This window comes from Microtus oregoni, unplaced genomic scaffold (genome assembly GCF_018167655.1).
Source record: "Microtus oregoni isolate MIOR12 unplaced genomic scaffold, Mior012 000003F_ref0000135, whole genome shotgun sequence".
Classification (NCBI taxonomy): Eukaryota; Metazoa; Chordata; class Mammalia; order Rodentia; family Cricetidae; genus Microtus; species Microtus oregoni.
In genome coordinates, this window is record NW_024543062.1 from 8,926,870 (window position 1) to 8,950,337 (window position 23,468).

At 52.7% G+C, this 23,468-nt stretch overlaps 1 protein-coding gene across 2 annotated transcripts in view; it reads right to left on the reverse strand.

The window, feature by feature from the left end:
- The window catches only part of Stx1a (syntaxin 1A), a 28,498-nt gene extending 5,430 nt beyond the window's left edge, over nucleotides 1-23,068 (reverse strand). The window contains exons 1-8 of one of the 2 annotated variants that reach the window (XR_005974038.1): nucleotides 22,931-23,068; nucleotides 8,003-8,080; nucleotides 7,618-7,717; nucleotides 4,759-4,833; nucleotides 3,949-4,022; nucleotides 3,747-3,855; nucleotides 3,266-3,339; nucleotides 6-261 (exon numbers count right to left, since the gene is read on the reverse strand). Coding sequence is in view for 1 of the 2 variants with exons in the window: in XM_041648481.1 (XP_041504415.1) it covers nucleotides 124-261; nucleotides 3,266-3,339; nucleotides 3,747-3,855; nucleotides 3,949-4,022; nucleotides 4,759-4,833; nucleotides 7,618-7,717; nucleotides 8,003-8,080; nucleotides 22,931-22,960 (678 nt within the window). In the remaining variant the exon portion in view is untranslated. The remainder of the gene's footprint in view (nucleotides 1-5; nucleotides 262-3,265; nucleotides 3,340-3,746; nucleotides 3,856-3,948; nucleotides 4,023-4,758; nucleotides 4,834-7,617; nucleotides 7,718-8,002; nucleotides 8,081-22,930) is intronic. The other variant, XM_041648481.1, reaches the window with a different exon arrangement.
- Between the last annotated feature and the right edge of the window lie 400 nt (nucleotides 23,069-23,468).

Here is a 23,468-nt window from a genome sequence, read left to right on the forward strand (position 1 = left end):
GTTACCTGAAGACACTGTCCCTCCCGGGCAGGGCAGCGTGTTGGGTGGAAAGGGAAGGGGTTAGTGTGGTCCTGGATGCTGCTGGGAGCCAGAGGTCCTAGCATCGCGGATGCGGGTACTCACCTGGCTCTCCACCAGCATGGCCATATCCATGAACATATCGTGCAGCTCCCGGATGCTGGTCTCTAGCTTGATGATCTCACTGTGCCTGGTCTCGATCTCGCTCAGCGCCTGCTTCGAGATGCTGGAGTCCATGATGATCTAGGAGAACGGGGAGCCTGTCATTTTTCATTTTTCAATTTATGTGTATGTGTTTGTTTAGATGTGTGAGTGTAGTGACTGAGGGCCAGAAGAGGATGCTGGACCCCCCAGAGCTGGAGTGACAGGTGGTTAGGAGCCGTCAGACACGGGTACTGGGAACGAAGCTCATGCTCCCCGGAAGAGCAGCAAGGGATCTTAACCACAGTCATTTCTCCAGGCTCAGTGATTAGTTTTGTCAATTTATTGTTTTTGTTGTTGTTTGAGACAGGGTTTCTCTATAGCTTTGGTGCCTGTTCTGAACTTGTTCTGTAGACCAGGCTGGCCTCAAACTCAGGGATCCGCCTGTCTCTGCCACCGAGTGCTGGGATTAAAGGCATGCACCAACACCGCATTAACAACATTAATTTTGTCAATCTGACATAACCTGAAATCACCAGGAAGAGTCTCATCTCAATGGAGACTGTTCAAATCAGCTTAGTTACGGACATATCTATGAAGGAGTGTCTTAATTATCAATGAAGGATTGTCTAATTATCAATGTTAACTGAGATGAGGAGACCTAGCCCACTGGGAGTGGCACCATTCCCTACCCAGAAGATCCTGGACTATGTTAAGAGGAAGCTCGCCGAGCACTAAGCATGTGAACATTCATTTTCTCTCTGCTTTGACTGTGATGTGACTAGCTACTTCAAGCTCCTGTGAGCTAGATCATGACCCCTTTCCCCTGAGTTGCTTTCTGTCCAGGCATGGACAGCCATTCTCACAGCCATGGAAATGAAACGAGAACAGGGGCCAAGGAGAAAGGTGTCTAGGATGAGCAGAGGTTACGCAGAAGCAGTCGCCGCCACAGCCCTTCCCGCCTCCTGTTTGGCTCCACTGCTAATTAGTTTCTGTTTGACTCAATTCCTGCCTGAAATGAGCAGCTGATGACCCCCCCCCCACACACACACACAGAGTTAGTGCTCAACAAATGACTGCTTTATTAAGGCAGGCATGAGCGTGAACCCCTTTAATCCCAGCACTTGAGAGGCATCAGCAGACAAATCTCTGTGAGTTCCAAACCAGTCAGGTCTGTCTGCACAGAGAGTTCTAGGACAGCCAGGGCCACATAGTGAGACCCTGCCACCGAAAATAAACAAATAAATAAATAATATAAAATGCACACATGCCCTTATTTATTGTGTGTATGTGAGTGTGCATGCAACCATGCTCAACAGCACATAGGTGGAAGCCAAACAAGGCGTCATTTTCTCCTTTCAGAAATAGTCCCGGCATCAAACCTAGGTAGCTGTTGAGCCATCAACATTTGAAACAGGATCTCATGTATCCTAGGCTGTCCCGAAACTGGTGACACAGACAAAGATAACCTTAAACTCCTGACCCTCCTGACTCTCTTTATTTTTTTGGTTTTCCGAGACAGGGTTTTTCTGTATAACAGTCCTGGCTGTTCTGGAACTCGATTGGCAGAGCGGTCAGGTCTCGAACTCACAGAGATCCGCCTGCCTCTGCCTCCTACATGTGAGGATTAAAGGCCTGCGCCACCATGCCTGACCTGCCACCTCGCTGGGTTTTCGTAAGTGCTGAGAACTAAATCCAGGGTTTCATGAGTAGCAGGCAAATACTTTAACCACCGAGCTACAGGCCAGTCCTGTTTCGGGGGTTTTCTAAACGTGTGTGTGTGTGTGTGTGTGTGTGTGTGTGTGTGTGTAAGCGTGCATGAACAGGTCTGTGTACCAACTTGCACACACGCAGAGGCCAGAACAAAGTATTCTCCCCTATCACTCTTCTTCACCATTTCTTAAACAAAAATAGACGTAAAACAGTTTTTATTTGCGTGTATGGGAGTGTGTGCATGCTGCAGCTTGCTCGTACTCAGAGAACAACTTGGTGAAGCCGGTTCTCTCCTTCCTCTGAGTACTTCTTGGGGATTGAACTCAGGTCTTAAGCCTCAGCAGCAAGTTCCTTTCCCCTCTTAGCCATCTTGTCGGCCCTGCCTCTGTGAGACACAGTCTCTCACTGAACCAGAAATTCACCTTTTTGGTTAGGCTGGCCGGCCGGCAGCTCTTAGCTTTGGCCTGGATCTGCCTGCTCACTGCTGCAGTTGCAGGTACTCCGAGTCTGTTCTGAGGCAGGGTCTCATGAGCCCAGCCTGCCTGCCAACGTGCTGTGTAGCCAAGGACGACAGCGACTCTACCCTCCTCCCTCCAACTGCCTGGTGCTGACTCCACCCTCCTCCCTCCACCTGCCAGGTGCCGGAACGACAGGTGTGCGACATCGCACCTGCTTGGTCTACAGACATACCCTGGTTGGCCTTGAACCAGCAGCACTGTGTGCTCTTCAGCCTCTCAAGTGCTGGGTTTACAGGTGTGAGGCATCATGCCCGGCTTAGATACCGGTCTTAATTTTTCTTACTACGTTTTATTTGCGGGCGCGTGCTGTGTATGTATGTGGGGTATATGTATGTATCTATGTGGTATGTGTGTGTGCGTGTGCGTGTGTGTGTGCGTGTGTGCGTGTGTGTGTGCGTGTGTGCGTGCGTGTGTGCGTGTGTGTGCGTGTGTGTGTGTGTGCGTGTGTGTGTGTGCATGTGTGTGTGCGTGTGTGTGTGCGTGTGTGTGCGTGCGTGCGTGTGTGCGTGCGTGTGTGCGTGTGTGTGTGTGCGTGTGTGTGTGCGTGTGTGTGTGTGTGTGTGTGTGTACAACTTGCAGGAGTTCTCTGCTTTCACCATCGTGTCCCAGGGATCCAACTGAGGTCATCAGCTAGGCCTGGCAGCAAGCTCCTTTATCTGATGAGGCATCCTAACCCGGACACAAGTTTTGATTTTCACCTTTGCCCCTGATATTTATGGGACCCTCAACTTGGTCTCCTCCCTTTTCTTGATTGAGACTCAGGCTTTCTCTAAAATCCAAACAGTGTCCTGACCATGGGTTTGGCATTCACACTGGGCCTAGTGTGGAGACATGTGGTCCATGGGTCCCGGTAACAGGGAAGGCTTCCCACTCACCCCAGAGGCAAAGATGGCAGGGTTCCCGCTCTCCAGCATGTCTTCCAACTCCTCACTGGTCGTAGTCCGGCCAGCTGTGGATGGAATTACATTAAATCCTGCCTTCTCCAGGGAACTCAGTAGCTTCTAGTCCTAGCCCTCCAGCCAAAGCCCCACCCTCAACCACACCTCCCGCTACAAGTCCCACCCCTAAGGGAAGGGCCCCATCCTTCCGACCCAGGCCACACAGGCACCACAAGGTCCTACCCACCTCACCTTAGTCCAAGGCCCATACCCAGGCTCCACCCATGGCACCACCCATGCAGCACAAACCACACCCCTAGCCACAGGCCACACCTACCACCACTAGAACCGTGGCCACCGGCCCGGGCTTGAGGCTCCAACACTCCAGTCCAAACTGCATTACTAGCCACAAGCCCCATCTACCACTCCTTCAGCCACAGGCCCCTCCTTCCCAGCCCGGACCCTGTTCCCAGCTCACTGATCTCCAGCTGCCTCTGGATGCGTCCTTTACAGCGTTCTCGGTAGTCGGACTGTGTGGCATTGTACTCGGACATAACCTCCACAAACTTTCGTGACAGAGTGGAGTGCTGGGAGTCGGGGGTGGAGGGACGGGAGAGCTGGTAGGTATTAGGCTTCCACGGGGACCCAGAGACCCGCCCACCCCCGCCGTCCTTCTGCACCTGCGTCTTCCGGATCCTCAGGTCGGCGGATGAGCGGTTCAGACCTTCCTCCTGCTCTATGCTCTGCTCGATGCCTGGGTGGAGGGCGATGATAGGGGACGGCTGAGCAGTGCACGGCCTCCCTGCATCGGCTCCAGCCACAAGTGGAGGCTTCAGCTTCCCACCCCACACCCCGGGAACGAAGCCTCTGCCCGTGTCAAAAGGTATGGGAGAGATGGGGCCATACAGAAAGCAAACTGTAAACAATAATGGAGGGGGGGGACCAACAACGGTTCTTCTCGCTGGCTAGTGTGTGCAGCTGTGTGCAAGCACACACCCACCTGTGGATACCTAAGTAAGGTAGGGGTGTGTGTGAGTGCACCTGGATGCACTTGCTTATGCTAGGACTGGCAGTTCGGGCCACTTTGTGACCTGATAATTCCTCTTTTGTTCAGGAAGGTGAGGACCGGGTGTGTGCCACCTGCAGGACATGCTCCTTTAACTGCAACGGCCATGGGACATGTATGTTTATTTGTGGACGCAGACAACACAGCAGATGGTCTCTGCATGACTCCAGGATGCCAACCACCTCCTTGGGTGGGTTTTAAAATTTATTATTTCTACATAATTCTCATATAGCCCAGGCTGTCCTTAAACTATGTAGCCTAGACTGTCCTTGAACTCTCGATTCTTCCACTCTGTGTTTGGAGATTACAGGTGAGTCTCCACACCCTCTTGTAGGGTTCTGTGGATCAGATTCAGGGGGCTTCACATAGGCTGGGCTGTACCAACTGGGCCACATCCCCAGCCACCTAACCCGGAGTGACTCACTCTTTAACTTGGAGCGAACTTTGTTTGCTGTCTTCTTGATATCCGACATGAGCTCTTCCAGCTCCTCCTTGGTCTCTACAGGGGGAGGGGGGACATATGGTATAGGATACATACATGTTTTCCTCCTCTTTCAGACCTGGCCTCTGGCACCAGGAGTGAACAGGGGGCTCTGGGCAAACCCCAGCATTACGGCGTCCTCTCTTCCCTCGGCTACCTCTTTGTCTACAGTCGCAATTCTAGCCGAAGCCACCTCAGCTACAGTCTCCCCCCTCCCTCCCGCTGTCTTCCAAGAAGCCGCCCTCCGGTTTAGCTGCTTCCTCCATCCCTTGCAGATAACAGATGGGGCTAAATTTAAGGCTGGTCAGGCTGCAGTCGGTGCTGAGGACTGTTTGCTTGTTGGGTGCTGGGGGTGGGATGGGGCTGGGTTCACCTGGCTTCACCTGGTGGCTCAGGAGGGTAAGTGGAAACCTACCAGGTCAGCAGGGTGCCCACCTTGCCTACTTAGTCGAAGCAACAGCTGACCCTGAACTCCTCACAAAGCTGTCTTTTCTAGGTGCTTAGCTCCCCTGCGTGGCTGAGAGGGGCCACCGTGGTCTTGGTGAGAGGTAGCAGTTTCAAAGGGAGCAAGCACTTCCCCCAGGGGGTTGTAGCCCTGGAGGTGACAGGTCACTGGGGGTCATGAGAGGTGACTAAAGGTGAGGGAAAGCCTTGTCTTAGCCACAGCTATGACTTTAAGCTGGCAGAGGCCTCAGGGGGCTCAGCTTGCTGCCCCCCACCCCCAGCCACCAGTACCACCCTCTCTTCAGGAGAGACTGGGGTCAGGTTCTTGGCTCTCACCTTTCCTCCCATACACACTGGGGACAGAGGGCTTAGGGGTGATAGCACTATCAGGATAGGAGGGTCACCGATCCTGACGGATGTCAGGGGGGCTCTGCGGAGTGGAGGAGGGAGCCTTCCTCCCACGAACAAAAGGAAACTTGGTCACCAGCTGCTCTGCCGTCTCAGCCTTTTTTGCTCAGACCTAAAATAGCCCAGCCGGATGGCGGCCCCCAAGGAGCGAGAAGCAGCGTTGATCCAGGAAAGCCCCCGACCCGCTGCCAATGACCATACTCCTCCTTAGCTCTGCCCTGCCGCCCAGACCCACCGGATGCCCTCTCCCCTTGATGAGCAGCTGCATCTCCATGTGGCTCTGCCGCCCAGTTCGTGGGAACCATACCCACTCTGTGGGTATGGGATAAGTGTGGACAGCGGTAGCTCTGGAAGCTGAGAGAGGAAGCCGGGTAGTTCTGGTATGGTGTGCCTGCCCCACCTCCAGCAGCTGAGGGGTCCCCTGGCCAGCTCCTCCCCTTCCTTCAGATATACCCCAGGCTATCCTGAAACTTACTGCCGTAGCCACAGATGACCTTGAACTTCTAATCTCCCACCTCTACCTTCCTGAGTGCTAGAATGGCTACGGCCGTGTGCCACCACGTCCCAATTACAGGGAGCCAGGTGCCACCACGTCCCAATTACAGGGAGCCGGGGATTGAACCCAGAACTTTGCACAAGCTAGTCAAGTACTCCATCCACTGAGTTACATCTGGAACTCACTGCTTTCTTCTCACCACAAAACGACCAGATTATACAGCCTACACGAGGCCACAGGGTGACCTAGATAACCACAGACAGCGACACTTACAGCACTGCAGCCATCGTGGGCAAAGCTTCAGGAAGGGATAAAGTGAGATGGCTGTGCAGCCTTCCCATGGCCCGGTGGTTCCTCCCTCCCCTCCCCTCCTAGGATATCTTCTTAGGTCCCAGGCGCTTAATTCTGCCTGGGGGGGTGGGAGGTAGGCCAGGCACAGAGCAGCTGCTATCTGGACATATTGAACCAAAGGGCCAGAGGGAACCTTATCCTGGCCCAGAGGGTGAGGGACCCTGGATGAGGGGGTCACATGCTTGACACAAAAGCCTTCCCTTATCTTTTGTGAACCACAGGGGGCTGGCATTCCCAGAGGACAGGGAATTACAGGTGAGCAAGCTTCCAGGAACTAGTGACCACGGAGCGTTCACAGGTACGCCTGGATCCCTGAGGCAGAGGAGTGGCCGGCTAGTGCCTCCGGGAGCCTGAAGTTAAAACCCTCCAGGGCAGAGGGTCTCAGCTGGGCCTATCTGCAACACTCACACCCCTCAACAGGAATGTGAAGACCAGGCCAGACCCTGTTTGTTTAGGACCGAGTGGGATTTAGATACACGCAGGCTCCCTGTGTGAAGGGAGACAGGTGATTAACTTCCTGGAGCTACAAGAATGCAGGACTCTGGGCTACTAAGGGGCAGGGTACCAGATCTCACAGGAAGCTTGCCTGCTCTGTCAGAGAGTCACCTCAGAGTTGCCATCTGCTCCCAGGGGCGTCAAGGAGGGAGGGGCTGGACTGGGCAACCTCCAATTCATCAGGTGACTCTCTCCTTCTCCCTATCCATCCATCCATCCATCCATCCATCCACAGATTCTTATTCCCAGCACCCTAAGAGAGCTGCCTGACATCCCTGTGCCCTTAGGAAAAAGCCAGGTAGCTGGGGAAGGGGGGGCTGGCCTGGAACTCTCTTGGTAACAGAGGATGACCTTGAACTCCTGATCTTCCAACCCCCACCTCCTGGGATCACAGGTGTGTACCACCATCCCTGGCCACCACAATCTTCACAGCAGGCCCAGGTCTATCGGTGACACGGGCAATGACTCGTTCAACTCCAGGTTTGGATCAGGGCAAGGAGCCCCTGCCTTCTACATGTGCAGATCGAACCCCACTGCCCCTCACACCCCAGTCCAGGGGGGCTGGGGCTCAGGAGCCCTGTTTTGCAGCTGCCCCCATTCTCACTCACTCTCGTCCGGGTTGGGGGAGGCCAGGATGGCGCTGTGTTTCCGCTTCACCTCCTCCACATTTTCAGCAATCTTGTCAATAAAGCCCCGGATCTCTTCCACCTGGGGACCCAGGTCAGGGGGGTTAAGAGGAAAACAGTAGGGACTCAGAGGGAAGATGCGCCAGCATTGGGAGCCTGGCAACCGCTCCTGGAAATTCCCAAGCATGACTCTGCTTTGCTAAGTAAGCATCAACTTATCCACCCTCAAATTGGCTCAGACTGGAGCCCCGTCCTGAGGGGTGGGGGGTGGGGGGAGAGCAAGACTTAGGTGCAGGAGAATCTTGCACCAGCTCTTGGGTAAGGAATGGCAGGGGCAAGAGGGGACATCGAGCAGGCTGGTTCCCACCTGTTCGAAGAACTCATCCATGAAGCGGTCTCGGTCCACGGTGACAGTGACATCATCATCGTCATCGCTGTCCTTGGCCTAGACAGGGTCAAACATACATGTGAGTGGACATGAGTGGGTCCCCTGGGATCCTAAACTGTGAACCTTCTTTATACACAGGCACAGAGGGCTCTTTGGCCATTTATCTCCCTCATGCGAGTCTCTGGGCAGGAGCAAGGACAGATAAGCTGTGTCCCAGCTTCCTGCCACAGTGCCACCTGGAGGATCCCCAGGCCCCTGGCACAGTAGAGAAGATCTGCCCGTCAAGTGGGTGACAGAATCATGTCCCCTTCCAGCAGCTATGGAACTTGGTTACCATACCAGTGGTCCCTAAAACTGAAGCCAACCAATAGGTAGCTGTCTGAGTTAACCGAGCTCCACTCGAGTCTCCAAAATTTGCCGGACAGACTCCTTGCAAGCCAGGGCTTCCTACTCTCCAGACACATGGTCTTTGTTTTGTTCTGTTTTTAGATGGCGTCCCACTTTCTAGGCCAGGCTACGGTTAAACTTCTGACCTTCCCTCAGCCTCTCAAGCGCTGGGATTACGGGTGAGCGCTACCATGCCTGCTTCTCAATTAAAATGGAGCTCAGTGTTTCTAAGACCTGTAGGTCTCAGCGTCCCAAAAACAGCCATATAAAAACCACAATTACCAGCCAGGGAATAATTAGACTAGGCTTGTCTTCTGGTCATGGTCATTGTTTTTCCCTTTTCCATTTGTGTGTGTGTGCACATGTGTGTATGTATGTGATGTGCAGGTATGTTTGTCTGTGTGCGTGTGCACACGCATGTGAAAGGCCTGAAGTTGATGTCCTCGGTTGCTCATCCCCCTTATTTATTGAGGCAGGGTCTCTCAATCAAGCCCAGAGCTTGCCGATCAGATATGGATAGTCTTGCTAGCCAGCTGGCTCCAGTGATGCCCCGTCTCTTCCTTCTGAGGCTGGAATTACAGGCAGGCGGCCACACTCACATGGCATGGGTTCCAGAGATCTGAACTCAGGCTCTCTTGCCTGTGAGGCAAGCATTGTAATTGCTGTGCAATCTCCCCAGCCCCTGCTCATGGTCATCCAAGCCAACAACACCTGGAGTCAACCAAGGCCATGAGCTGGTTAGTTCAGTGTCCTTCCCCACAGCCAAGGTCCACCAATGTGACCTAGGACAAGAACTATCACCTTTGGGTCAGGAGTCAGGGCTCTGCCAAGGCTGACTGCTCAGTACCTGATGGCAGAGGGCACTGTCCGCTCTCTCAACACGATTCAGGTTGAGGGGATGAGAAGGCCTGGCTCAAGGATGTCCCATCCCTGTGAAACATACTCTTCTGTGAACTGGGGATAGCGAGAGCTGACTGTAGGAGCACAGGACTTAGAAGAATGAGACGCGGGCATTTTCTTGGGCTCCATTACCTCGTCAAAGCAGCACCCACCCAATGCAAGGGGGTGGCTAGAAGCTTCTCTGGAGGCAGCACTGAGGGGCCCCCTCCCATCTAGAGATCACACCTCCTCCCCCGGGCAGCTAAAATAAACCCCCCGCTCTGCTCCTTCTCCTCAGAGTGCCTGTGGACTTCACCAGGTGGCCATCCCTCCCCCATCCATAGACAAGAAGACACTGGGAGCTATTGTCACACTTAGGAGCCATTCCTGGCTGTGGAGTTGAGTCACACAGGGTATTCCTTAGGGAAACTGAGGCATGACATAGCCTGCAAGAGCTCTGTCCCCTTCACTCTGCAGCTAACCAGGTCCTGAGCACTGGAATTGGGGTTTATGCCATTCGGTCTCTGAGGTACTTGGAAAGGTAGAGTGAGAATTGTTCCATCTCCTTTGCTTTTTGCTTATTCGCATAAAAAAATTTTAATTACAAAAAATACATATAGTTGTGATACATATGGGTATGCATGTGTACACCGCGCATGGGTAGGTACGCGCCTGCACTCCGTAGGTCAAAGAACAAATTGTAGGAGTTGATCCTCACCTTCCACCATGTGGATCCTGGGGATTGGACCCAGCAGAAAGCACCTTTACCCCAGAACCATCTTGTCTGCTCCTTTATCTAACAGCCCAAACTAACCACCAATTCAACTGGTCAGCTTGAGCGAACTTGTGCGGCTGAGGATGGCCTTGAACTCCTGACCTTTCCAGCTCCACCTCCTGGGTGCTAGAATTGCCCGGTTTCCAGCTTTCTTATCTGAGAATAGCAGAAGAGAGGCCGGAGCCTGTAATCCCAACAGCACTCCTCAAGAGGATAAGGAGTTAAGGTCATGCCCAGCTGTGTGGGGAAATCCAGGCTAGCTTGGGCTACAGTGACCCGGTCTCAAAACCATTCAAATGGTTCTTCAGTTGAGAGCTCACATTGCTCTTACAGAGGATCCGAGTTTTGGTTCCCAGCACCCACAACAGGCAGATCACAAGCACCTGTAACTCCAGCTCAAATGGATCTGGTGCCCTCTTCTGCCCTCTGCGGTACCTGGACTCAAGTGCACATATCCACTCAAGGACATACATATACTAAAAGTTTTAAAACAATAAAAATAACACTAAAAAAAAAGGTCAGTTAGTAGTTAGTAGAGGGCCTAGAACACACATAACCCTGGCTCTATCCCCAGTCCCTCAGAACTTGGGTGCCAGCCTTGCCGAGCCCCCTGCTCCACCCTTGGGACTCCTGGGGCTAGGCTGGTATTTCTCCGTAACACTTCACTTTGCCATCCATCCCACAGGCATTCGATCTCTCTAGAGCTCATCCTACCATCCCCACCACTGCCTAAGGGCTGGAGCTAGAGTGGAGACTGGCAGGGATACGGCCAGACCTTGTCTGTGACGGCAAAGCTGGGAAGGAAGGGCCTGGAGAGATTCTGAAGGGGCCATTCAGAGTGGCCCCAAAGCCAGTCGGAAGGTTTGGGTTTGACCTCCCAGCTGTGGTCATCAAACCTGGCATGGCTCTCAGGTACCCTGGGGGAGAAGCCCGTAGGAATCACCTTTCTCAAGGTCTCTTGGCGGGAAAGGTTTCTTAGCTCACAGCCCCAGGTTACAGCCTATTACTGTGGAGAAGTCACAGTAGCTGGACCTTGAGAGGACCAGCCAGCCACATCACAGCCAGTAAAGAGCAGAGAGGAGGGCTGGAGAGCTGGCTCAGTGGTTAAGAGTACTTGCTGCTCTTGCAGAGGACCTGAGTTCGGTTCCCAGCACCCACATGGTGGCTCACAGCCGTTCACTCTTACTCAGCGCACGACCCAAGGAACGGTACCACCCACAGTGAGCGGGGTTTTCCCACATGAACAACACAGACATGTCCTATGCAGATATGCCCATGGGCCAAGGCAGTACAGACTAGCTGAAGTATTGAGTCTCTTCCCAGGTTGTATAAAGCCAACAGTCAAAGCTGGCTACAGGCCATCACTGTCTCCGCCTCACTAGGACCAGTTCCTTCTCCTCCCCACATCCCAGAGTCTACCGACTGCCCCTGTGAACATCTTCCCGCCCCTGCAATTCACGCTGCTTCCCCTGGACTTCCAATTCCAGGAAGTCTACCATCCCTTCACCCTCAGGTGCTGCCTCTATCAGGGGGCCCTGTCCTCTAATGGGCCCCATTCCTCTGGTTTCCCACACACCTTTCAGATCCAGATGGGAGCCATGGCCATGCTTTCAAGCCCTGGGCAACCTGAGGAGCCCTGCCCCTTCACCTCGGAATGCTCCCTTACTACCTTTTCCAGACAGCACTGCCCATTTCTGAAAGGCACCGCTGTTGGCAGTCTCCTCTCTTTCCTGTGGTTTGGCTCTCTGCTCTGAAGAGTCTGTTCCTGCGTCCTCCCTAGGGTGGCCCTACCGGAGCTAACAGTGTCACCAGCGTCCTCCCTGCTCTGCTCCTCTCAACTCCAGTAGGCATTCCTTTCTCCAGAGGCCCGAGAAGCGCTCTGCTCAGCCTCTGCCCTGCCTGTGTTGTGCAGTAGGCAAACTGAACCTACTGTAGTTTGAGCAGTGTCAAAAACTGAGCGGTGGTGATACACACCTTGAATCCCAGCACGTGGGAGACAGAGGCTGATCAAGATGTCTAACTCTCTTAATATAGCCAGATAATCAAAACAGGGCTGTCTGGCAAAATGGCTCGGCAGGTCAAAGAGCTTGCCTTGCAATCCTGATGACCCAAGTTCAGTGGCCTGGGTTAAATTCCTGGAATTCATATTTATTAAAAAAAAAAAAAAGCTGGATGCGGTGGCTGTTATGTTAGCTCTCAGTGCCCTACAGGGAGAAGGGAGGCAGAGCCAGAAGAACCCACTGGAAGCATCCATAAGTGGTGCAGATGCCACAGATCCCGGAATGAGAGGAGAGAACCTGTCTCAAAATCAAGGTGGGAGGAAACTAAGGGGGAGTCAGCAGGTAAGAGCACCTGCCACAAAGCCTGCCGACCTGAGCTGGATCCCTAGGACCCACAGAAAGATGCACAGACAGAAGCAATGGCAAGGATGTACCCCACAATACATCACACACACACACGGATGTACCCCACAATACATCACACACACACACACACACACGGATGTACCCCACAATACATATCACACACACACACACGGATGTACCCCACAATACATCACACACACACACGGATGTACCCCACAATACATCACACACACACACACGGATGTACCCCACAATACATCACAGACACACACACACACACACGGATGTACCCCACAATACATCACAGACACACACACACACGAATGTACCCTCACAATACATCACAGACACACACACACACGGATGTACCCTCACAATACATCACAGACACACACACACACGGATGTACCCCACAATACATCACACACACACACGGATGTACCCCACAATACATCACACACACACACGGATGTACCCCACAATACATCACACACACACGGATGTACCCCACAATACATCACACACACACACACACACACAGATGTACCCCACAATACATCACACACACACACACACACACACACACACGGATGTACCCTCACGATACATCACACACACGCACACACACACACACACAAGGATGTACCCTCACGATACATCACACACACACACACACACACACACGGATGTACCCTCACGATACATCACACACACGCACACACACACACACACAAGGATGTACCCTCACGATACATCACACACACGCACACACACACACACAAGGATGTACCTCACAATACATATCACACACACACACACACAAGGATGTACCCTCACAATACATCACACACACACACACACACACACAAGGATGTACCCTCACGATACATCACACACACACACACACACACACACACGGATGTACCCTCACGATACATCACACACACACACACAAGGATGTACCTCACGATACATCACACACACACACACACACACACACGGATGTACCCTCACAATACATCACACACACACACACACACACACGGATGTACCCTCACAATACATCACACACACACACACACACACACACACACGGATGTACCCTCACGATACATCACACACACACACACACACACGGATGTACCCTCACGATACATCACACACACACACACACACACACGGATGTACCCTCACAATACATCACACACACACACACACACACAAGGATGTACCCTCACAATACATATCACACACACGCACACACACACACACACAAGGATGTACCCTCACAATACATCACACACACACACACACACACACACACACGGATGTACCCTCACGATACATCACACACACACACACACGGATGTACCCTCACGATACATCACACACACACACACACACACACACACACACACACGGATGTACCCTCACGATACATCACACACACACACACACACACGGATGTACCCTCACGATACATCACACACACACACACACACACGGATGTACCCTCACGATACATCACACACACACACACACACACACACACACGGATGTACCCTCACGATACATCACACACACACACACACACACACACACACACACAGATGTACCCTCACGATACATCACACACACACACACACACGCACACACACACACACAAGCCCTAGTGTCAAGCCAGCCCTCATCATACATCATGTATGATACATGATGCATACAGAAAAATAGAGAAAATTGAAACAATTTTAAAAAATTATACCACATAATACGTTCTTTCAAGGAAAAGCCCAAACTGTCTCCTGCCCACAGTCCACGTGGCTGGAATGGGGGCACGAAAAGGACCTATCCTGTTTCACTTCGTTTGCTTCCCCTCTCATGCTTGGTTTGTCCTGAGTCGATGCAACAGCCATCTGTCTGTCTCCATCTCCCCAGGGCTGGGGTCACAGGCGTAAGCTATGATGTTCCTCCCAGACATATTCCTGACCAAAGCAAACCCGGTAATGAGGCTAACCTGGCTATCCTGGCAGGCCTTCCTCCTGGTGTCCTGACCGGGGTGGGCATGGTCCATGAGCACAGCCTGGTCACCCGTGCACCAGGAATGTGGCTCGGATGGAAGAGTGCTTGCCTGTCATGAATGAAGTCCTGGGTTTGCTCCCCACCACCGAATCAACGTGGTAGTCCATGTCTGTAATCTGAGCACTTGGGGTGGTGGGGGCAGGAAGGTGAGAAGTTTAGGATTATCCTCAACTACATACCAAGTTTGAGGCCAGCCTGGGCTACACAGACCCTGTCACTGACAGACAAACCCAAATGAGCAGCCAGGTATTTATTTACTTATCTGATGATTAAGGATCCAGGTGGGGGGTAGTGGAAGCTACACAGAAGGAACAGGGTAAGTAAGGACTTGGTGAACGTTAGCATGAAGGCGACAGTTAGAGGTAAGGATAGACCAAGGCCCAATCATCCCATGGACAGACATGCACAGAAACCAGTCTTGCTGCCAGTCAGGCCAGAGTGTCTCTGGCCCTCTTCAGAGCCATCTCCTCAAACCCCCAGACTGGAACCCTCCTGTGTCCAAGAGCCCCCAAATCAGAAACATGAATTATCTTCTCCCTCCCTCCCTCCCTCCCTCCCTCCCTCCCTCCCTTCCTGCTCTGCTCTATGAGACAGGGTCCCAGGCTAACCTTGAGTACAAAGAAATCCTCTGGCTTCCACCTCTCCAATGCTGGCATTCCAGCTGTGCAGCTCTTTGACAACCCCACCCTCAATGCTCTTCCTCTCTTTCATAGAGCCTAGTGATTTGATTTTTCCTGGTGGGTTTTGTTGCTTATCCCCGGTTTTGAACCCTGATTCATATCCAGGACCCTCTAGGGGAGGGGTTAAATATCCATTTCCAGGGAGCTGGAGAAATGGCTCAGCAGTTAAGAACTCACATTGCTCTTTCAGATGACTGACTTCAGGACTCAGCACCCATACTTGGGAGCTCTCAAGGGCCTGCAACTCCAGTTCCAGGGGATCTGACACCCTCTTCTAGAACCCTAAGGCACCTGACACATGTGCACATGCCCACATACAGACATACACATATAGACAATTAAAATCCCCCAAAGAGGGGCTGGGGAGTGGCTCAGTGGTAGAGCCCCTGCCTAGAATCCCCCAGTGAGGGGCTGCGGTGTGGCTCAGTGGTAGAGCCCCTGCCTAGAATCCCCCAGTGAGGGGCTGCGGTGTGGCTCAGTGATAGAGCCCCTGCCTAGAATCCCCCAGTGAGGGGCTGGGGTGTGGCTCAGTGGTAGAGCACCTGCCTAGAATCCCCCAGTGAGGGGCTGGGGCGTGGCTCAGTGGTAGAGCACCTGCCTAGAATCCCCCAGTGAGGGGCTGCGGTGTGGCTCAGTGGTAGAGCCCCTGCCTAGAATCCCCCAGTGAGGGGCTGGGGTGTGGCTCAGTGGTAGAGCACCTGCCTAGAATCCCCCAGTGAGGGGCTGGGGCGTGGCTCAGTGGCGGAGCACCTGCCTAGAATCCCCCAGTGAGGGGCTGGGGTGTGACTCAGTGGTAGAGCCCCTGCCTAGAATCCCCCAGTGAGGGGCTGGGGTGTGGCTCAGTGGTAGAGCACCTGCCTAGAGTCCCCCAGTGAGGGGCTGGGGACAAAGTTCAGTGGTAGAGAACCTGCCTAGACTATATAATGCCTTGAGTTTGACCTCTAACATTGCAAACAAGTAAGACAAACTCCACAGAAGTCAAGTGTGGTGGTTTGAAAGAAAACGGCCCCCAGAGGGAGTGGCACTATTCGGAGGTGTGACCTTGTTGGAGGAAGTGTGTCACTGTGGATGCAGGCTTTGAGATCTGATATATGCTCAAGCCACGCCCAAGTGAGACAGTTCACTTCCTGTTGCCTGCAAGATGTAGAACGCTGAGCTACATCTCAGAAGCATGTCTACCTGCACGCTGCCATGCCATGGACTGAACCTCTGAACTGTAAGCTGCCACCTCAATTAAAAGTTTTCCTTTATAAGAGTGACCGTGGTCATGGTGTCTCTTCACAGCAACAGAAACCCTAACTATGGCACCACGGTACCTAACAGCAATCCCAGCACAAAAGAGGCAAAGGCAGAAAGAGCAATACAAGTTTGAGGATAGCCTGGGCTACACATCAAAATCTTGCCCCAAAACAACAAAAAAGCCATCAATTAAAACACACACACACACACACTCCTTGGACAAGTGAAATGTCTCAGTGGCTTGCCACCAAGCCTGATGACCTAAGTTCAACCCACATAGCAGATAAAAAGAACTGATTCCTTTAAGGTCTTCTCTGACTCCCATGGGTGCACTGTGGTTCATGGGTGCCCCTTCCAAACGCCCGTGAGATAGCTCAGCCAGGCAAAAGCCCTTTCCACTCAAGCCTGGCAACCTGAGTTTGATCCCTGGGACCCACAGAGAGGAGGAAGAAGAGAATGGACTTCCCAGAGCTGTCCTTTGACCCTCTGACCTCATGACTGCCAGGAAATTGCAGGGCTGGAAGCAAGTGTTGTCCCCGGCAAAGATAACTGAGGAACACAGGAGCTCCCCTGAGCCACTGTGGGCAGAGAGCTCGGAGCTGCGCCTAGCGGTGTTGATGACAATCTATGTGATCTTCCTGGCACAGACTCCCGTATTCCAGGACACTTTTCCTCCAGAAAGCCAGTGTGATTGTTCTGGAAGGCGCAGAGGCCGGGGGATGGCAGCAGGCCAGCCAGCAGGGTTTGATTCATCTGCTGGCCCAGCCAGCATTGCTGTCTGGCTGCCTCCAAGGCTTTTTTTCCCCTTCCTCTTTAATGACTAATCAAAGTCAATATTGCTAGTGCAGAGAGGCCCTGAGCTCCAGACAGGGGTATACAGAGAGAAGCAGGCTGGGTCTCCAGAAAAGCAAGCTCCCAAATCCCGCCTAGTCTCCTATCTCCACCCCAGAGCTGGATGATCCCTGCAATTCTACTTCCTACTTACTTAAAGTCTCTGCCCTGGCTCAGCGTCCTCCATACAACCCAGAAAGGGGTAGTACTGGGTCGTGTATCCTTAAATAAACCCCTGGTCTTCTCTCAACCTTATGTTTGTGCTATGGGAGACAGGTGGTTTGATTAGATGGTCCTGTAAGCCGGTTCCATCTGCATCCCAGCCGTACACATGCCCAAGTATAGAGTTTAGTCTAAACCCTCTCCCGGGGAGCTGAGGAGGAATAAGGAAACCACACACTAGGTCACCTCCTCTGGGCAACAGATAACCACACACTAGGTCACCTCCTCTGGGCAACAGATAATGTCATATCCATTTTATTATTTGTTTTTCATTCTGGGTTTATTGTTGTTGTTGCTTGTTTGTTTTGACACAGGGTATCCTGTAGCCCAAGTTGGCTTTAACTGCTAAGTAGCTAAGTAGCTGAAGATGGCCTTGAACTCCCGATTTTTTTGTCTCCATCTCCTACATTCTGGGAATACAGGCCTATGCCACTAAACCTAGCTAATACCAGTTCCATCTGACAAAGGAGCAGAGAAAATAGGTTAAGCAGGAGACAGAGATGGTACCTTGAGGAACAGGGGACTAGTGGGCACAGACAAAGAGAACCCTGGGCTACCTCTTCCAGAAAGTTCTGCTTGTCCTCAGTCTCATAGAGCACTGAGAGCAAGGTGTCAGGGGCCTTGATATCACCCCCCTCTTTTTATACATTTATTTATTTATTTATTTTGGAGTTGTCAAGACAGGGTTTCTCTGTGTAGCTCTGGCTGTCCTGGAACTCGCTCTGTAGACCAGGCTGGCTTCAAACTCACAGAGATCCACTTGCCTCTGCTTCCTGAGTGCTAGAATTAAAGGCGTGTGCCACCACCACCAGGCCACAAGTGTTCTTAACCACGGAGCCCTAACTCCAGCTCCCTGCTATATTTTTATATTTATTTGAGACAAGGTCTCACCAAGTTGTTGAGGCTAATGCTGAAATCACCATGCAGTTCAGACTGACCTTGGATTCGAAAGTTTTCCAGCCTCAGCCTCCTGAGTAGCCGAGAAGACAGACATGCACCATAAGACAGGCCTGGCTCGGAAACCTTTCATCTGGGGGAAGGCCTAAATTCTACTCTCTTGTCAGTCGACCCCTCCTTTCCGATCACAGTCTTTATCTTAGGATGTCCAGCTCCCTCTGGGCCACAGAAATTCTAATTTCTCCTCTGCCCTGACTGTCCCTGGGCACCCTCTACTTCTTGTCACAGGGTCTCCAGTGCCATGCTGGCCTTGCACAGAGGTGACCAACAATCTGGGGATACTCTGGGTTATTGGTGTATGTGTGTGTCCGTTCCAGAAATTCTTCAGAAGAAAATGAAGAACGGGGTCTAGGACTATAGCTCAGCTGGTAGAGCTGCCTGAGCAGCAGGCAGGAAGCCCCGAGTTCCATCCCCATCGCAGCAGAGACTGAGTTAGTGACGGGGCACACCTGAAATCCCAATACTAGGAAAGCGAAGGCAGGAAAATCAGCAAGTCCAAAGTCATCCTCAGCTATAGGAGACCTTAACTTAAAAAAAAACAAAACCCCACAGAAAATCAGGGTACAGACCTGTTCACGCGTGTCCAAAATACCAATGCTAGAGAGGCCAAAAGAGTAGACTCACATGGCCAATGTAGGAAAGACCCTGTCCCAAGAAAAATTAAGGGCCGACAAGATGGCTCAGCAGGTAAGGGTGCCTGCCACCAACCATGACACCTTAAGTTCTATCCTTGGAACCCACATGATGAAAGGAGAGGGCTCCTTAAAGTTGTCCTCTGACCTCCATGCACACGCAGCCGTCCCATAATAAATAAATGAATACATGTAAAGATATTAAAATAATAATAATGATAATAAATAAAAGCTGGGTGTGGTGGCTTACTCAACACTTAGGAAACTGAGGTAAAATGCTTAAAGTCTGAGGCCACCCTTGGCTACATAATGAATTCCAGGCCAGCCTGGGATGCAGGGAAAACCTGTGTCGGGGGGGGGGGGGGGGAACATGAAAAAAAAAAGAAAAAAAAAAGGAAAAGAATCAGTTTGGTGGTACGCACCTGCCACCCTAGCAGTAGGGAGTTGAGCCTGCAAGATCAGGAGTTCCAGGCAACATAACAAGTTTAAGATGAGCCCTTCTCCAACAAATGAAGGCAGGAAGAAGGAAGAAAGCGAGGGAGACCTCTGAATTCCAGGCATGAGGCCTCTGCATGTCACATGTCAGGGGAACAGCTTACTCCCCAATTCTCTCCCCAGCTGTGTGATCCTAGACCGATCTTGACCTCTGCCGGGTTAGGCTTCTGATCTGGGGGCCTAGCTACAAGGCAAGGGACAGGGGAACCTGCTAGCCCTGTCATGATCGATTTCACTGTGCATCTGCAGATCTGGGAGAGGTGGGGCTGAGGAAGGCTAGAGGGCTGGGCCTAGCCCACAGCGCAGCAGCGAGGAAGCACGCCAGCTCCTTCCCCAAGTGTGACTTTTATAAATAAGCTCTCTTCTCCTTCCTTCCAAATGTGCTGGTGCTGGGTGGGGGAGAAAAGGGAGGAGGAGGAGGCAGAGGACGAGGAAAAGGGAGGGAAGGCTGGAGCAGGCACATCGATGCCATGAAGGCGTCCTGCAGCATCAGCACCAGCGTCCCCATCCCTGGTGACTCCTGCACTTCAGGGGCTCCTGCAAATGCAGTCACAACTGGAAGACCTGGGATCTCCTCCCAAGCCCCAAGAAGCTGGGCTCTGAGTTTCTCCCTTTTTATTTTCTCACATACCCCATGCTATCTAGCATCAAAATTCCCATAGGGCTAAGAATGATGGTGAATTCTGTATCCTTCTGCCTCCACCTCCAAAGTGCTGAGATGACTGACAGGTGTGCCCCAACACTCTGGGTTTATGCTAGGCAAGCACTCTACCAGCTGAGCTATATGCCAAGCATCCCCTCTTTGCATCTCATAAACAGGAACTCTGGGACAGGAGAGCAACGGATGTTTTTTTGATTTTTCTTTTCTTTTTTTCTTTTGGTTTTTCGAGGCAGGGTTTCTCTGTAGCTTTTGGTGCCTGTCCCGGAACTAGCTCTTGTAGACCAGGCTGGCCTCGAACTCCCAGAGATCCGCCTTCCTCTGCCTCCTGAGTGCTGGGATTAAAGGCGTGCGCCACCACCGCCCGGCCGGATGTCTTTTTCAAGACAGGGTTTCTCTGTGTAGCCCTGGCTGTCCTGAAACTCGACCTGTAGACCAGGCTGGCCTCGAGCTCACAGAAATCCACCTGACTCTGCCTCCGGGTGCTGGGATGAAAAGCATGCACCATCACTCCCCAGCGAGAGTAAGGGATTTCTAAAAATGGCAGCAGCCCCCATGACTATTTCAGTCCAGCCATGCCTGCATCAGCTATGTCCTCCACGGACATGGCCAGCAGGCCATGAGGACCATCTCCAGGGGCTTTGATGCCTAGATGGAGTAGAATGCATGTACGGTTAATTTGTTAGTCAGTTAGTCATCCCCAAGCTAGTGTTGGGAACATATATCTAGGTTCAAGCTTTTTTTTCCTTAAGATTTTAAGATAAATTTAAGATTTTTAAAAAATTTTTAAAGATTTTATGTATATGAGTACTCTGCCTTCTTGAAGGTCTGCATGACAGAAGAGAGGCAACATTTCCCATTACAGACGGTTCTGAGCCACTATGTGGTTGCTGGGAATTGAACTCAGGACCTCCGGAAGAGCAACTAGTGCTCTTAACCACTGAGCCACCATTCCGGCCCTAGGTTCAAGTTTTTTACAACCCAACTGTCTGACCTTGATCTACCACCTGTTCGACAAACAAGTGGGCCACTTTTTCTGTGCCTCAGTTTTACCTTCGGCAGAGAGGCTGACGGCTGAGAGCCAGAGAGTACAATCATGTGGAAAAGCCTGCTGTGTTCCTGGGCACGATTTCCCTCACCCACCCACAACAGACGCACTAGGTACCCCAGCCGGACTCGGCCATGTGCACGGCTGTCCATCACCTGGACATGCTATCTGAATCAGTCTGGCACCAGTCCGACGCGGTGGTGCATGCTGCTATCTCAGCACTCACGAAGTTGAGGCAGGAGGATTGCTTTGAGTTTAAGACCCAACTGGGCTACATGGTTCCAAGCTACCTTGGGCTACAAGAAAGATTTTATTTAAAAAAAAAAAAAAGACACGACATAAAACACAAAAAACATAGCACAGGAAACTTGAGGGGGGTGACAAGGGACCGGAGGGGGAAGTGTTTAAAGACTATACATGACATGAGAGACTGTCTATTTCCTTTGAAATAGATGAGGCACTGGGCAGCCAGCCAGGAATAATAGGGGTCTGAAGGCATGTGGGGGTCGGTTGCAGGTAGACCAAGAGGAAGACAAGACTGGAGAGGACAGATGTGGCTGGCATTACGGTGGGGGTGGGGGGATCCAGGCATAAACGGGGAAGCTAAGCAGAAATCAAAGCCATTAGGCAAAAGCCCAAAGACAAAACTTTCCATGAAACGCTGTAAGTGGGGCACAAGAAGAGAGATCTAGGGAGCCACCCAGCTGGGGGGAGGGGGCTCCCAGAAATCAGTGGGTGGAGCTCGCTGGGGATGGTCAGCCCGGTAATCAGATAAGACAGCCCGATAAAGCATCCTTATTCAACCTTCCCTCGGGCTAGCTTAACTTCTATCCCTCGGTCTGAGGCCCGAGGAAGGATATTTCCCTGGGTAATGAGAGTAGGCGACCGGGGTCTCAGGATTTAGAGATGATGGGTCTAACTTAGAGCCGTTCTACAGCCTTCCACTCCTCTCCAAACCCCGCCCCAAGAGCCACACCCCAGAGGCCACCGTCACACAGGTAGGAAAATAGATCCAGGTCGCAGTTAGACCTGGAAATCCGGGAAGGGTCTGGGCAACGCCAGCTTGAGTGGCCTAGAAGCCCAAAGGTGGGCCAAGGGTAGGTATGGTTGAGTGCTTAATTCAGAGCAAGCCGGGGATCCCTAAGACGACCAGGGTGGATCGGGAGCCACAGGTGATGGGAGCCACAGGTGATGGGGCGCCCCAAGAGACAGCTCCCGCAGAGGCCACCCCCACCCGGCGGCCTCATTTCCGCAGCGCGCCCAAGGATGGAGTTGGGAGGGGAACTCTGGGCAGGGGGTGGGGGAGACGAGAGGCTCAGCCTCCAGGGGACAGTACAAGGACGGCTTCAAGCGGGCGGGGAACAGGTCACGATTTTGCATCCCGCCACTGAAACCCCATAACAGCTCCCCAATCGCCCCCAAACAGGAGCGCCCCAAAAAGTTCCTCAAGACCCCAGGTTCCAGCCATCAGTCCCAGTGCTGAAGAGCTCGAGTCCGTGACCCGAAGTGGATCGGAGGGGTGGGACTCCCAGGGGGGTTTGGAGGTCCCTCAGGCTTGCAAAGCTACCTCTGACTCCTTGTGGACGCACCGGTGGTCGGCGGGAGCCGAGTGGAGAATTGTGGGGCGCGGGGCGAGAAGCGCGCGGGGATCGGACTCACCGTGCGGAGCTCCTGGGTTCGGTCCTTCATGCTCCCGGGAGTGGCAGTAGGCGCCGGCTGCAGCCGAGTGAGCCCCGCATGCGCGGATGCCTCCCCGCGGCTGCGCAGCGCCAGCCCGCGCCCCGCCCCAGTCCCTGGGACCCCCCCACCAGCCCAACCCCAGATGGCCACGCCCATCATCCTTCCGCGCTGGGATAGATCCCGCCCAGGGCTCCGCCCCCGGGGAGTCCAAAGTGGGTACAAATCCGGCCTTTAGATTCTGGTACCTACCTCCAGGCATCCGCGAGTGATCTCTTCCTCGATGTGGCTCCAACTCAGCCCCCACCTCTGTTCAACCACCCAGTGTCCCTAATCTAGATCCAGGATCCTGACCCTCAAAGAGTGGCTGGAGTGGACTTCCCCACAACACACACACACCTTTGTTTTAAAGGTAGAGTCTCACTGAGTAGCCCAGGCTAGCCTTGAACTCGGTCCTGCTTCTGTCTCAGTCTCAGGAGTACAGGGTTTGCAGGCATGAACCTTCCTGCCGAGTTTGAAA